This window comes from Sinocyclocheilus rhinocerous, unplaced genomic scaffold (assembly GCF_001515625.1).
Source record: "Sinocyclocheilus rhinocerous isolate Xijiao unplaced genomic scaffold, SAMN03320098_v1.1 scaffold1168, whole genome shotgun sequence".
Taxonomy (NCBI): Eukaryota; Metazoa; Chordata; class Actinopteri; order Cypriniformes; family Cyprinidae; genus Sinocyclocheilus; species Sinocyclocheilus rhinocerous.
In genome coordinates, this window is record NW_015650373.1 from 1,277,239 (window position 1) to 1,292,549 (window position 15,311).

General features: G+C 36.5%; 1 protein-coding gene across 1 annotated transcript in view; it reads left to right on the top strand.

Annotated features, from left to right (window-relative positions):
• LOC107711923 (phosphatidylinositol 3,4,5-trisphosphate-dependent Rac exchanger 1 protein-like) overlaps window positions 1-15,311 on the top strand; it is an 83,217-nt gene that overhangs the window by 40,068 nt on the left and 27,838 nt on the right. The window contains exons 10-16 of the mRNA XM_016517014.1: window positions 1,177-1,324; window positions 8,338-8,438; window positions 9,675-9,778; window positions 10,298-10,347; window positions 11,212-11,287; window positions 11,521-11,593; window positions 14,720-14,862. Of these exons, the coding sequence (XP_016372500.1) occupies window positions 1,177-1,324; window positions 8,338-8,438; window positions 9,675-9,778; window positions 10,298-10,347; window positions 11,212-11,287; window positions 11,521-11,593; window positions 14,720-14,862 (695 nt within the window). The remainder of the gene's footprint in view (window positions 1-1,176; window positions 1,325-8,337; window positions 8,439-9,674; window positions 9,779-10,297; window positions 10,348-11,211; window positions 11,288-11,520; window positions 11,594-14,719; window positions 14,863-15,311) is intronic.

Consider the following 15,311-nt stretch of genomic DNA (forward strand, 5'->3'; position numbering starts at 1 on the left):
TTGGACAGAGCTCCGACGCGGGAACCATGGTGGGTGAGTACGATCCATGTTTAAATATATGTGTGTATATATATATATATATATATATGTGTATATCTCACAGAGTTCATGTCACAGTTTAATGCCTTTTTTGAAGACTTGCTAATGCTACTTTTTAATATTTGATGATAGAATTTGACGAATAGAATTAACAGTTTTATTTTGTGTATGGTGTGTGGCTTGTATGTAGAATTCTGATACCAGTTTTGTGAGTTAGCCCTTCACCCACCAAAATAGCTCAAAAAGCAGCATGCATGTGCATGTGTGAACACACAAACACATGCAAACCCATGTCTTATAATAAAATCAGTTAAACCAGTGTTTCATCTCGGCCCCACCTAAAACTGACACCGCAACACCGACACTGATTTAGAGAAACAGCTAGTAAGTGACGCTTGAGGGATAAACTGTAATTATACAACAGAACAGTCTAAAATTGTTTCTTTTACATCCAGACCAGCTCAGCTCCTTCTACAAATTTGCTATTAAAATTTTTTTTTCCCCCCCAAGACCACTTATGTTTGCCGTATGACTTATGATTTTCTATAAAAAATTGTGCACATCTGATTTGGGTTACAGGTGCAATAATTAAATTCCTGCACAGTGGGATTTATTCATGAAATCATTTGTACAGAATTATTCATAAATTCTTTTTTTTTTTTTGAATTAACAGTGTGACAACATTTAGAATGATTTTACAAAATAATAGAATTATACAATTAAACAATTTAATTAAACAATTAGCATGTTTCATAAATAAAGGCCATTGATGTTGTTGTACTTAAATATTTTTTTATTTGTAAAAAAATTTTTTTTTTTCACCAAAAATACAGTTATACTATTAAACAATTTAATTAAACAATTTACTTGTGTTTCATGAATAAAGCACATTGTTGTTATTGCTCCTAGATGTGTATTTTTTTTATTTGTACTAATATTTTTACAAAAAATACTTGTTATTGCTCCTAAAAGTTGTATTATTCATTTAATTTTTACATTATATGTATAAATGTTGTTCTTAAAACATTATTTATTTATTTATTTATTTAAAACATTTTAATTTTTTTAAATGACAAAATTGCATTTTCCACTTTTTAGGGGTTCTTGACTTTTTTTTTTTCTCATATTGATTGTCAGGTTTGAAGCTTGGGATGGAGCGTGATGCTTACGTCATGATCGCAGAGAAGGGAGAAAAGCTCTACCATATGATGATGACCAAGAGCCGCCACCTCATCAAAGACCGTCGCAGGAAACTTACCACTGTACCCAAATGCTTCTTGGGAAAGTAGGTTTTGAGCATTATGTAATGCATTTTAGAGATTCTCGTTTACAGAGGGGTCCACCTTATGACTGGTCAGTTCCCATGCCGGAGATTTGCTTGCTCTGCGCTGAGTGTGGCACCTTCCCTCGGTTGCTTTTACACCATCTGACTGTCTCCTGAATATCTTGCAAGTCATCCTAATCCAAGAGGCCCCTGCATGAATGAAAATACATACGCACACACATACACACTCACTTAGCACTTGTAAATGCTTTCCCAAGCTCACTGCCAAGCACCCCATTGGACACAGACATTCCCAGCAAAAAAGCCTTCATTAGAGAGAAATCTGCATTCAGTCTCTCTTTCTCTTTCTCTCTGTGTATCTGTCTTCATTTTTCCCTCTTTCTTACTTTCTGTCGCTCGCTCACCCATTCTTTCAACACCATGAATGAACAATGAGTGCTATGTACGCCATTAAACTTCCAAATACTGTGGGAGTGAGTGTGTGTGTGTGGGAGTTAAGAGGAGAGATTCCTTACACCAATTAAAATTCCCTTTTTGCACTGCACTAGAAGATAAGGGAAAAACACTGTGGTCAATTTAAAGCTATTATATTGATGCAATCTAGTTTAAATGGCCGCAAAAATTCACAAGTTCAGATATGAGCCTCATTATATTGATTCATAAATCTGCAGGACCTTTCTGCTGTGCAGTTTTGGGAGCGACTAACTCAAAGTAGCTTTGCTGCTAACTACATTTTCAGTAGCGTGACTAGCTCAGGTTTAAAATGGTTTAGCTTTCACAGTCGCAAGCTGCTTTAGCCAGTGAATAACAATATTGTGCAGCAGAATGCTGTTTTTTAAGATAATGGAACTAAACACACTATCCTAAACTGTTCTCACAGTTGGTAAGTCCAGATCATGTTAGTGAATTTCAGTTGGATTCAAATAAATCACTGAATCATTTTTAAACTCATTAATTCATTGACTCATTAATTAATATTTTTTATTATTATTTTGTAGTTAGATGCCACTGTTCCATTTTTTCCACTCAATTATAGACCTAGTTTTATTTAGTATTCTAGTATTTATTTTTAAATTATTTTTTCAGTACACACAATTTGACTCTGATTGTGATCCTTTTTCTATTTTTTTAAAAGGCTAGTTTGACTGTAGTTCAAATACAGTTAAAGTAGCACTTCCGCTGAAGTGGCTTAAAAGCGAACTGTCGCTGGCCTTACGGCCTCAGCTGTGCTGTTGTTCTCCTGTCAACAGCTGACTGGATGAATTTCGCACTGCTCCCTCAGAACACAATTATTTGTGCATTTCAGCCTCGGTGGTCCAGGTGAAAGCAGCTGTGATTGGCTCTGTTGTTCGCTGGCTTGTGCATCAGTCTCAGAATAGAACACAATCCCACTCCTTCCAGGAACAGCCGAGCAGTTCAGCTGTTAATATGGACAAACTCTCTGCTACTGCTCAGACTCTGGCACTTTCTCTCATCTCTGGTTCTTTCTTTGTCTTGCTTGAACCACAGTTAATTTTCCCCATTGTGCTTATTTTGAAGAATTTGCTTCAAAATATGATGAGATTTTGTTACTTAAAACATTAAAACTATATTTTGAAGTAAATGTTTTATTTCATTTCATTATTTCATTTCATTTCAAACTTACTGCAAAGACCTAAAGCTTTATTGGCATGGTAAAAAGCTTAAAATGGCCAAAGCATTAAAGGAATGTTTCTAGTTCAGTACAACTAAAGCTCTATTGAAAGCATCTGCTGTCTGTATTCAGAGAAAATAATTTTGACTTGTCCCTCAGTTTGCAAAAACAAACAATAAGTTGCATTTATGAGACTGGTATGATAATATTTTTCACTGACCTTGTCTATGTAGAGCTATCCAGTTATTAAACTTATGTTGTGAACATTTAACCATGACAAATACTTGAAAGGATATAAAAAAAAGTGCTGTTTAGATGAAGGTGAATGATGAGTGAAAAATACACCCACAAGAAAAACATGGGTAACGCATAATTAAAAGTTAATCCATTCAGAACAGCAGTTCCACTGCTTAAGAATGTTTTTTTGCAGTTCAAATAACACATTTTTCTATGTAAGAATTAATATGTGCTTTTATAGATATGCAAGCTTCACATTTGTCTTGCATTTCTGAACTCTTAAGTGTATTTCAGTAAACGTTTATATTCTATTTCATTCAATTTAAATTTTTTTTTACAAACTGAGGGACATCGCAAAATTATTTGCTGTGGTAATCAAGCTTCACTTGTATTAAGTAAATTAATATCTCATTATATCCTTGTCTGTCACATTCATACATGCATACATACATCGAACAGATATAGATAGAGAGCTCTGTGTGCGTTAGCTGTGGAGAATATTAATGAGTTACATAAACACTAATTAATTCACCCCAGGGACGCCCACCTCCACCCCTTCCCTTTCCTGCCAATCTGAATTAGAGACTTATGTAATCACAGCAGACTCACTGTCTGTTTCATTTCACTGCTCTCTTTCATGGGCCTGACTGGCCTCTCCTCTCTGAACTTCCTCTGCAGAGCTGCACATAAAGGCTTTGTAAGATCTCCACATAATCCACATCATAAACATTTATTGTTTGTATTTTGTGTGAAGTGCTGGATTTTGTGATTACTATCCTTTTATTGATATAAACATTTTTATTTTTAAATTATTTTTTCAGTACACACAATTTGACTCTGATTGTGATCCTTTTTCTATTTTTTTAAAAGGCTAGTTTGACTGTAGTTCAAATACAGTTAAAGTAGCACTTCCGCTGAAGTGGCTTAAAAGCGAACTGTCGCTGGCCTTACGGCCTCAGCTGTGCTGTTGTTCTCCTGTCAACAGCTGACTGGATGAATTTCGCACTGCTCCCTCAGAACACAATTATTTGTGCATTTCAGCCTCGGTGGTCCAGGTGAAAGCAGCTGTGATTGGCTCTGTTGTTCGCTGGCTTGTGCATCAGTCTCAGAATAGAACACAATCCCACTCCTTCCAGGAACAGCCGAGCAGTTCAGCTGTTAATATGGACAAACTCTCTGCTACTGCTCAGACTCTGGCACTTTCTCTCATCTCTGGTTCTTTCTTTGTCTTGCTTGAACCACAGTTAATTTTCCCCATTGTGCTTATTTTGAAGAATTTGCTTCAAAATATGATGAGATTTTGTTACTTAAAACATTAAAACTATATTTTGAAGTAAATGTTTTATTTCATTTCATTATTTCATTTCATTTCAAACTTACTGCAAAGACCTAAAGCTTTATTGGCATGGTAAAAAGCTTAAAATGGCCAAAGCATTAAAGGAATGTTTCTAGTTCAGTACAACTAAAGCTCTATTGAAAGCATCTGCTGTCTGTATTCAGAGAAAATAATTTTGACTTGTCCCTCAGTTTGCAAAAACAAACAATAAGTTGCATTTATGAGACTGGTATGATAATATTTTTCACTGACCTTGTCTATGTAGAGCTATCCAGTTATTAAACTTATGTTGTGAACATTTAACCATGACAAATACTTGAAAGGATATAAAAAAAGTGCTGTTTAGATGAAGGTGAATGATGAGTGAAAAATACACCCACAAGAAAAACATGGGTAACGCATAACTAAAAGTTAATCCATTCAGAACAGCAGTTCCACTGCTTAAGAATGTTTTTTTGCAGTTCAAATAACACATTTTTCTATGTAAGAATTAATATGTGCTTTTATAGATATGCAAGCTTCACATTTGTCTTGCATTTCTGAACTCTTAAGTGTATTTCAGTAAACGTTTATATTCTATTTCATTCAATTTAAATTTTTTTTTACAAACTGAGGGACATCGCAAAATTATTTGCTGTGGTAATCAAGCTTCACTTGTATTAAGTAAATTAATATCTCATTATATCCTTGTCTGTCACATTCATACATGCATACATACATCGAACAGATATAGATAGAGAGCTCTGTGTGCGTTAGCTGTGGAGAATATTAATGAGTTACATAAACACTAATTAATTCACCCCAGGGACGCCCACCTCCACCCCTTCCCTTTCCTGCCAATCTGAATTAGAGACTTATGTAATCACAGCAGACTCACTGTCTGTTTCATTTCACTGCTCTCTTTCATGGGCCTGACTGCCCTCTCCTCTGTGAACTTCCTCTGCAGAGCTGCACATAAAGGCTTTGTAAGATCTCCACATAATCCACATCATAAACATTTATTGTTTGTATTTTGTGTGAAGTGCTGGATTTTGTGATTACTATCCTTTTATTGATATAAACATTTGTGAACATTTAACCATGACAAATACTTGAAAGGATATAAAAAAAGTGCTGTTTAGATGAAGGTGAATGATGAGTGAAAAATACACCCACAAGAAAAACATGGGTAACGCATAATTAAAAGTTAATCCATTCAGAACAGCAGTTCCACTGCTTAAGAATGTTTTTTTGCAGTTCAAATAACACATTTTTCTATGTAAGAATTAATATGTGCTTTTATAGATATGCAAGCTTCACATTTGTCTTGCATTTCTGAACTCTTAAGTGTATTTCAGTAAACGTTTATATTCTATTTCATTCAATTTAAATTTTTTTTTACAAACTGAGGGACATCGCAAAATTATTTGCTGTGGTAATCAAGCTTCACTTGTATTAAGTAAATTAATATCTCATTATATCCTTGTCTGTCACATTCATACATGCATACATACATCGAACAGATATAGATAGAGAGCTCTGTGTGCGTTAGCTGTGGAGAATATTAATGAGTTACATAAACACTAATTAATTCACCCCAGGGACGCCCACCTCCACCCCTTCCCTTTCCTGCCAATCTGAATTAGAGAGGGACTTATTCACAGCAGACTCACTGTCTGTTTCATTTCACTGCTCTCTTTCATGGGCCTGACTGACCTCTCCTCTCTGAACTTCCTCTGCAGAGCTGCACATAAAGGCTTTGTAAGATCTCCACATAATCCACATCATAAACATTTATTGTTTGTATTTTGTGTGAAGTGCTGGATTTTGTGATTACTATCCTTTTATTGATATAAACATTTACAGTTTTTTATTAGTGGTTAATGCAGCTGCTTAATATTCTCTTCTTTGTGGTAGCATTATTTTTCTGTTCAGAAACTTTCTGTTTTGGAGATTGTACTTGCAAAGACCACAAACTTGACACAGTGGTCTCAAATCACACCCACTGCTCCCACATACACATTGTGCTTATATCTCTGGAACCATATGAGCAGCAATCAAATTTTGTCCCTAAATCAAATGGTCATATGAATTTCCTCTTCCGTAATTTTGAGTATTCTAAAAACCTTTCAAAATTTGTTATAGGCTTTTGGTCCGATTCGCACAAGATTCACTATGTTTAACCTAAAATCCCTCACGATAAAACATTATTAAAGAAGGTTTGATTAGTCAAATAGTTTTGCAGATTGATATGTGGCTAATTGACCTAAAGTTTCTGAATGAAAAATCCAGGTCTAACAATTTACAAAACTTTTACATCAGAATGTCAAATTTAGGAAATTTAGGAAAATGTACAACTGTGTTTAAGGAAGTTGGCATTTACCACCAAAACACAGAATCAACATGATCTGCAATATTATTCACAATTATGCTCATTTCTCACATATATTTGTAGTTGCTAGTATTGTTGAGTTACATAGACAAGTGGTATTAGCTAGTATTGTTATTGCTGTCATGTGTTTGATGGTGAAGGGTAAAGATTTATCAAGGTTAAGTATTTTAAGAGTTCATTAAGTTGTGCATGTTGTCAGCTGATTTGGAGGAGATGTAGAGGGCAGATCAGTTGTGTAGTCAGGTGAGACATGAATGGAGAATCTGGTCGTCTTACTGTACTGGGTGGATGTGGGGTGCCTTTGGCACCCGCATCTTCTCTTCTCCACCTGCTCCATCTGTTAACCCATCCTTTCATCCGACCCCTCTCCCCTCACTGCTGTCGTTCAACATTTCAAGGACACACGCACACACACCCTTCTCACATTTCCTTTAAGGCGTCATAACTGTTTACACATTGCTTATTTCTGTCCCTGAATCTACTGGGATTCACAGTTTCTCACGCAGCAGTCATGCACATTTCAGGCACGCAATCACACACAACATTAAATTCGCCACTAAACCACCTCGGACATGCAATTGCTGAAATTCCTCCCCAGTCCTCATCAGAACCCGTTTATAATTTAATTACTCCTCTTGAAAATTTATTTTGGCAGTTGATCAGACTATAGCTAGTGACATATAGTATCTAGAATTGCGTGTGTGTTTGTTTGTTTGTTTTTGTGTGTGTGTGTGTAGTTGTGCTGCTTAATATTTTTGTGGAAACGTGACAGATTTTTTTCAGGATTCTTTGATGCATAAAAAGTTCAAAAGAAAAGCATTTATTTGAAATAAAAAATCTTTTTGAATGTTATAATTATTTTACTGTATCTTTTGATCATTTTAATTCATCCTTACTGAACAGAATTTCTTTCAGAAAATAACCCTTACTGACCCCAAACTATGCTTTACATATCTATACAAAATTATATTATAGATATAAACAAAACAAAATTAAGATATAATTAGATTTTGGATACAAAATACATATCAAACTTGTTTATATCTAATATATTTTTTAGATATCTTATATATTTAGTTAATAAACATATACAATTCCACAACATATATATTTATTTATTTACATTAAATTTATTTCAATTTTATTTACATTTTTGGTTGTTGAAGTAATTTCCTTTTTTAAAACTAAAACAATATGTGAACCCCACTTGTGATGTTTGAACTTTTAAGTCCTTAAGAGGGTGGAATGCAGCTTGATATCATCTTGATTTGTGTTCTTGGTGAACTTTTTACCAGTCTTGACCAGTCACTCTGGAGGATTGAGTGAATCCAAGTTCCCAAGTACCTTTGACTAGTGGCTCATATATCCCTTCTTTATCATGCGTGCAGCATTATTATGAGCAGACTGACACCGCTGTTATCTCTGTGTGTCCTCAGTGAGTTTGTCTCATGGCTCTTGGAGAGTGGAGAGATCAGTAAGGCTGAGGAGGGAATCAACCTGGGTCAAGCTCTCCTGGAGAATGGCATCATCCATCATGGTAACAGAAGGTTCTCCTTTGAATAAAATTGTGTTATTACCTTGACTTGTTGGGCATGGACCATGGTATTACAATAGTATAATTTTGAATTTCTTTAGGGGACTATGTAAATGTGAATGTGGTACTATGGTATATATCCAAATTCCATAGTTGTAATATCTGATCTTAGGATATTCTAAACCTACATATTTTCAAAATCGACCAGTTGGTGGGTTCCATGAGCATCTTTCAACATACTGGAAGCCCTATATCCATAGGCTATAAATAGCTAAATTTATACATAAACAAGACTAATGATTGACTAGTCAACCATTGTGACCCATCACTGTACCATTACTATTTGTAAGCACTATTACTTCATACAAATCTATTATTCTTTTTCTCTCTCAGTGTTTTCTCTTTTTTCTGTCTTTTTTTTCTTTCAACCTCCCTCACCTCCAGTTTATTTAATCATGTTTTTGAGTATTGCTAGGTTTCATCACCAAAATGCAACTGCTGTCTGTGTTCTGTTTTTTTGATACACTCTTGCCAAATGAAACACAATCCATTAACTGTTTATACAAATGTTGGACCGTTAAAAATCACCATTTGACAGATTTATACTCTACAAATCTGGCATGTATCCCTGTTGGCCAGCACTCACTGATATCCCCTACAGATGATCGGCAGTCTGGATAGTAACATGACATGAAATGCTGGTAGAGAACAACATTCTTCTGAATAATTCAAGAGGTGTGGTGTTTGCCTGAGATTCGGGGAGCATCATACCTCTATTTTACAGCCAGGGGATTGTAACACAGTGAAAACTGACAAACACCAGAAGGGATTGGAGTGATAAATTCAAGTATAAGGGCTCAGGCGCTCAATCAATAATATGGTGGCAGCATTCAAGGAGAGGTCAAAAAGGCTTTTGTGGAGCGATGGCACTCACACACTTCAATTAATCACAGACCTCCACATGCATGTTTATCAGCCTGAGTCTGAAAGTGAGAGAAACAAATACATCACAAGCTTAATCCCTGCTCATGGTGTTATGTTAGAGGTGAAGTTTACTGTTTAAGCATGACCTAATTGTCACTTAAGTGTATCTGTGTGTGTGTTTTTCACCATAGTGTCAGATAAGCACCAGTTCAAGAATGAGCATCCTGCTCATGGTGTTATGTTAGAGGTGAAGTTTACTGTTTAAGCATGACCTAATTGTCACTTAAGTGTATCTGTGTGTGTTTTTCACCATAGTGTCAGATAAGCACCAGTTCAAGAATGAGCAGGTGTTGTATCGCTTTCGGTATGATGATGGCACTTATAAAGCCAGGAGTGAAATGGAGGACATCATCTCAAAGGTATTTCCCCCAGAATACTTGATAAATATGATAGCTCATGTACAAGGATACATGAGATAAGGTAAATACCCTTTTTCGCAATGATCTCAGTGAAAGAATCAATCCAATATGGTGACAAGAGAAATGTGATTATAAATTTCATTAAATACTGAAAAGTATGCTTAAAAAGTTAAGTGTAATTAAAATGCATTATTTTCTCAGTATGTGTGCGTGCTATCCTAACATTAAACTCTTTTGGAGTCAAGTTTCACATGCGCTGTTTGTGCTTGTGTGGAAAAATTGTTTGTGTAGGCAGCTCACTAGGTTTTGATCCTTTTTAACCAGTCAGTTTACAGATTTAGTCAACAGAATCTTGAGTGCATATGATCCATCTCAATAATTAAAGACTACAAAATGGTCTACTTAACAATTGTTGTCAACAAATCAATCGAGAAGTGATTTAAACCGTTAATGAAATGCAGAAAGAGATTCAGCAGTTGGTGCAAATTCTTTATATGAGTTTGTGTGTGTCCCTGACAGGGAGTGAGGCTTTATTGTCGTCTCCACAGCCTCTTCACACCTGTTATCAAGTAAGTGACACATGATCTATGAAATACTTCACGCTCAACAGACAAAAACATTACTTAATTCACACTGTCATTAAGGGTTTAAGATGATTTGTAGGCAAGTTTCAGACAATGTTTTGTTAGCACCCTTTTCTTGCACATGGACAGCAACATTACATTTTATTTATTATCTCTTTTATAATTAAATCCAGTTTATAGTTAAAACATCTTTTGACAGCAGATACAAATGGTTTTTAATAAACAACAGTTTAATTTGAACTGTCATAAAAGATTAGGCGCATTTGTTTGTACTTCATGGATTCACCTTGGCCAGCTGCACATGACAGAATGTATGTGTGTGTGTGTGAGGACTGCAGAGTAGTATTGCTTTTCTGTCACCATTCACCTTTGATATCTCACATAATGAGTGAGGAGAGGCCACCGAACTGCAGTTGGGAAAAACTCTGAACTCAGATCCACAAAGTAACACAGAACGTGTTACTTGCCCTTTAGCAGATGCTTTTTATCTTTTTAAGCGACTTACAGTCCAGGTCACTAATTACACCACACTAATTGCAAGGACAGACCACCCTGGAGCAATCTGGGACCTAGTGGTAATAATTTCGCTGTGCTTAAACCCACAACCTTTGCCGCTAAATCTTTCAATACCCGCTTCAACACAATCAATGAATTTTGGCAATCCAAGACATTTCCTTTGTCATTATATAAATTATATTAGAAGTACAAGGCCTAATCTGGGTTTCTCCAGTGGTTTATCTTGTTAGAAATGCCCTGCTCCCTTTGCTTCTCTTGTAGTCAGATGTCAGATGTTGTTTATGTTAGCATCTGGACAATTGTGAACCTTTTCAACCTCTTCTTTATATACAGAGACAGAGATCATCATTTGAAAACCTTCAAATCTGTCATACCAGCTAGCAAACTGGTGGAATGGCTTGTGTCACAGGTAACGTGAGGATGGACACACACACACATATGCCACTTTATTGCATAAACATGCACACACAAACACACTCCTTTTTACTTTCTTTCACTTTCTGTTCAGCTGTCAGCTCATTGTTTTGGGGTTTCTGTACACAATTTACATTTTACTTATTTACAGTCTAATCTTCACAGTTGCTCCATTATGTCATTTCATTCCAAACACAGAAGTCATTTAACATGATTTTCCTTCTTCAGGGTGACAGCACAACCCGTGAAGATGCAGTGACCCTTGGTGTCGGACTCTGCAATGCTGGTTTCATGCACCACGGTCAGTCACTATGTTCACATATTGACTGTACTTGACAGTCTTCGTATAAAATCATGATGAGGTTTTGGGTCAGTTATTGTTATAATATCCGCAGATTTTAAAGAGTGTGATCAAATATTTTTAGTTACCCAGATTTTATATGAAAAAAGAAATACGCCATTCAAAAACTTGAAGATTAATGAATTACTCCACTTCTGGTGGCTGAAGTCAGCATTAAAGGGGTCATATGATGCGATTTCATTTTTTCCTTTCTCTTTGGAGTGTTACAAGCTCTTGGTGCATAAAGAAGATCTGTAAATTTGCAAAGACTAAAGTCTCAAATCCAAAGAGATATTCTTTATAAAAGTTAAGAGTCAGCCACACACCCCTAAAACGGCTCGTTCGAACACGCCCCCACATATCTACCTCACTATGTGGGAAGATTTGCATAACGCCGCCCAAATGTTCACGCAAAGAAAGAAGGCGTAACTTTTATTCTCGCTGTAGTATTGTTGCCGCTGCCGCCATGTCCTGAAGACGCTGTGTGCTTCGTTGTGAAAGCGAAACTACTTTGTTTGGTCTTCCAAAAGAGGACGATATCCGCTTCGTCATGCCTAGAGCTGATCTGTGCTGGTCGCTGAGGAAATACTTCAACTTAGTGCTGTGGATCGCCGGCACATTTTATGGAGGACTGTTTACTGATCCTGGGAGAGTAACGTTAGACTAAAATGCCGGCAGTTCTGACTAACGTAAGTACGTTTTCTTTTATCATTTGCCACTGATGATTCAAACGCGAGTTTTGGGCAGTGTGGAGTAGCACTTGTTGTTTGTCATTTCTCTGATCACAAATACAGACAGGGTTTTATGTTTACGCGGCACGATGCAACGCAACGCGTAAAAAGACAGTATAAGTCATTATAATCAGTAATTATGTCCCCACTGGATGCAACAAATGCCTCGTTTGTAATGGGTTTTAATGTTTTTGTGCTCCGGCTGGGACACGCCATCACAGTATGTGAGGGGCGTAACATTTCCGTCTCACGCTTGAGGTATTCGGCCAATCACAACGCACTGGATAGCTGGCCAATCAGAGCACACCTCGCTTTTTCAGACCGATGAGCTTTGTAAAAATCGACGCGTTTCAGAAGGCGGGGCATAGAGGAGAAACAATAATGTACAGTATGTGGAAAATAATGTGTTTTTTTTACTTTAAACCGCATAAACACATTTCATTACACCAAATACACAAAATAATGTTCTTTTTAGCAGCATCATATGACCCCTTTATATGATAATTGACTTATTGAATTCATCATATATTTTATTGATCATACTATGAAGGTTTCATTCATCCATGTTTATATATTATTACAATTTTAGCCTAATAATTATTCATCAAAATGTCACAATGCAATCTTTCTGTGAAACAACAGAATTTTCTCTGGTGGTTTGTGGCAAATTCTCCAGTCATTTAGTTTCTTACAATCAACTGTTGGACTGAACCAAGTCCCTACCCTACATTTTTTTTTTTGCTAACCTATTTCACTCAGGATATAAAATATGTCATTGCATTTATAGGTGAAATGTACATGTACAAATGGGCAGTCGTAGCCTAATGGTTAGAGAGTCGGACTTGTAACCCGAAGGTCACGGGTTTGAGTCTCAATACCAGCAGGAATTGTAGGTGGGGGGAGTGAATGACCAGCGCTCTCTTCCACCATCAATACCACGATTGAGATGCCCTTGAGCAAGTCACCGAACCCCCAACTGATCCCTGGGTGAATTCCGAATATGGGACACGATACTTGGCCACACGTCATGTCACTTTCACTTCACTTTCTGTGCCTTTAGTGACATCAGATGAAATTGTAAAACATCAGATTTTGCCATTTCGTGGCCTTTTCTGTTTGCCGTTGCTACACATGTGGTGTCCATAGCAAAGCTTTGAAGCGTGGCAGTGTTTGTGTTTGAGAAAGAGTGAAAGAGTTTTGACTTGTGGCAGCACTAGAGCAGTCTTGGAATTATAATGCAACATTAATTAATCTAGTAGTTGTGCAGTGTTTTTAAAAGAGCAATAAGCCCCAAGAAGCTGTGGTTTACAGTGATTTTGAACAACTAAGGGGCCCCTAGTAGCAATGCAATTTTTATAGTGATGTTTGCTGTTTTAAAATCACTGTAAACCACAGCTTCACAGGCTTATTGTTTTGAGAAAACGGCTACTACATATACCTGTCAGAGTTTCATGAAATAAACACACAGCATCAAAAACGTAACAATTTATTGATAAATAATAATTCTTACAATGTAGCAATTTATTTCTTCAGCTATGTTTAGCAGAATGGTTGTCAAGCAACACATAGATGAAGTGATGCAGTGTAGTACTAATGTAACAAGGTCAAAAGTGTATGTTTGTATGGTATTTTACAGTTTAGAAGGCGACTCAGCCAATCATCTTTTTTTTTGTCTACATTCATTGATCCGTGCATTAAGTGCAGCACAGTTTTACAGTTATGGCTTTTTAATATCACACTGAATGTGTCTGCCAGAGGTCTAGTTTGTTTGTACGAGAGACATAGAGAGTAAAATTAAGAGAGATGACTGTGTTTTAGATGGAAACAGCTGTCGCAATAACATCTGGGGCCTCTGATAGAACAGAAATAGTCACAATAGTGGAAAAGAATGTTTTCTGATTAGATACACCTGCTCGTAGACACAAGTCTCCTGTCCGAGTTATAGAAGAGTTTTGCAGTCATGTCGGATCTCAACTTCCAAAACAATCCACAGCAATATTTTGCTTAGAATTCACAGACAGAACAGCCTGTCCCTACAAAGTTCCTGAAAACACAAACACACTATCTGTCACCGTCTTCCTTAGAGGGAAAAAAAGCACACTTGCAAACGCCAGACTTCCCATTAAATCCTCTGCCTTCATCCTTCACCTCAGACATCAATCCCACAGACATGAGTTGTTTTGACGGAAACTGAAGGGTGATGCAGTCAACTCATTTCACACTGTCAAATCATTTTGCCATCAGCAGATATGATCAGCACTGAGTTATAAGTGTTTTGTTTTACCTGTTTATAAAAGTGTAAAACTGTTTTTTAATTCAGTCTCAGTTAAATTCAATTCTAAACTTTGCCTTGCAGTCCTGGAGAAAAGCGAATTTAAGGATGAGTCACAGTTTTTCCGCTTCTATGCCGATGAGGAGACCGAGGGTACGAGCTCCAAGAGTAAACAGCTTCGCAGTGACTTCAAACTCATCGAGAACATCCTTGCCAAATCCTTAGTGGTGAGATACACAGACACGCACACAGCAGGGGTTTCTCCCCCGTGGAGAGCTGTGTTGAGGGATAACTAGCAATGCTGCAAACTTAACCGTATTTTTCAGTAGCGTGACAGTAGCTGAACTTAATTCGAAATGCTGTAGTTTTTGTAATAACACGAGCGTAGCTGTTTATATGTCGCTTTATAACCCAAGTGAACTTGGGCATTAAAATGATCAAAGGTTCTTTCCTGTCATTTCTCTCAAATGTAGCTTTGATTAGTTTGATTCATTCTTGTAAATCAGTTTGTTTGGACAATTCATGTAAATCAAATGGTTCAAAAAGTATTCACTGATTTATGTGAGTACAACTGTGGTATTTTATGTCATTTTTTTTTGTTGATAAATGATAGTTCATCATTGTTCAAATTTGTTATATAAATTAGTTTTTAGTTGTGTTAATTAAATTAGTTGTG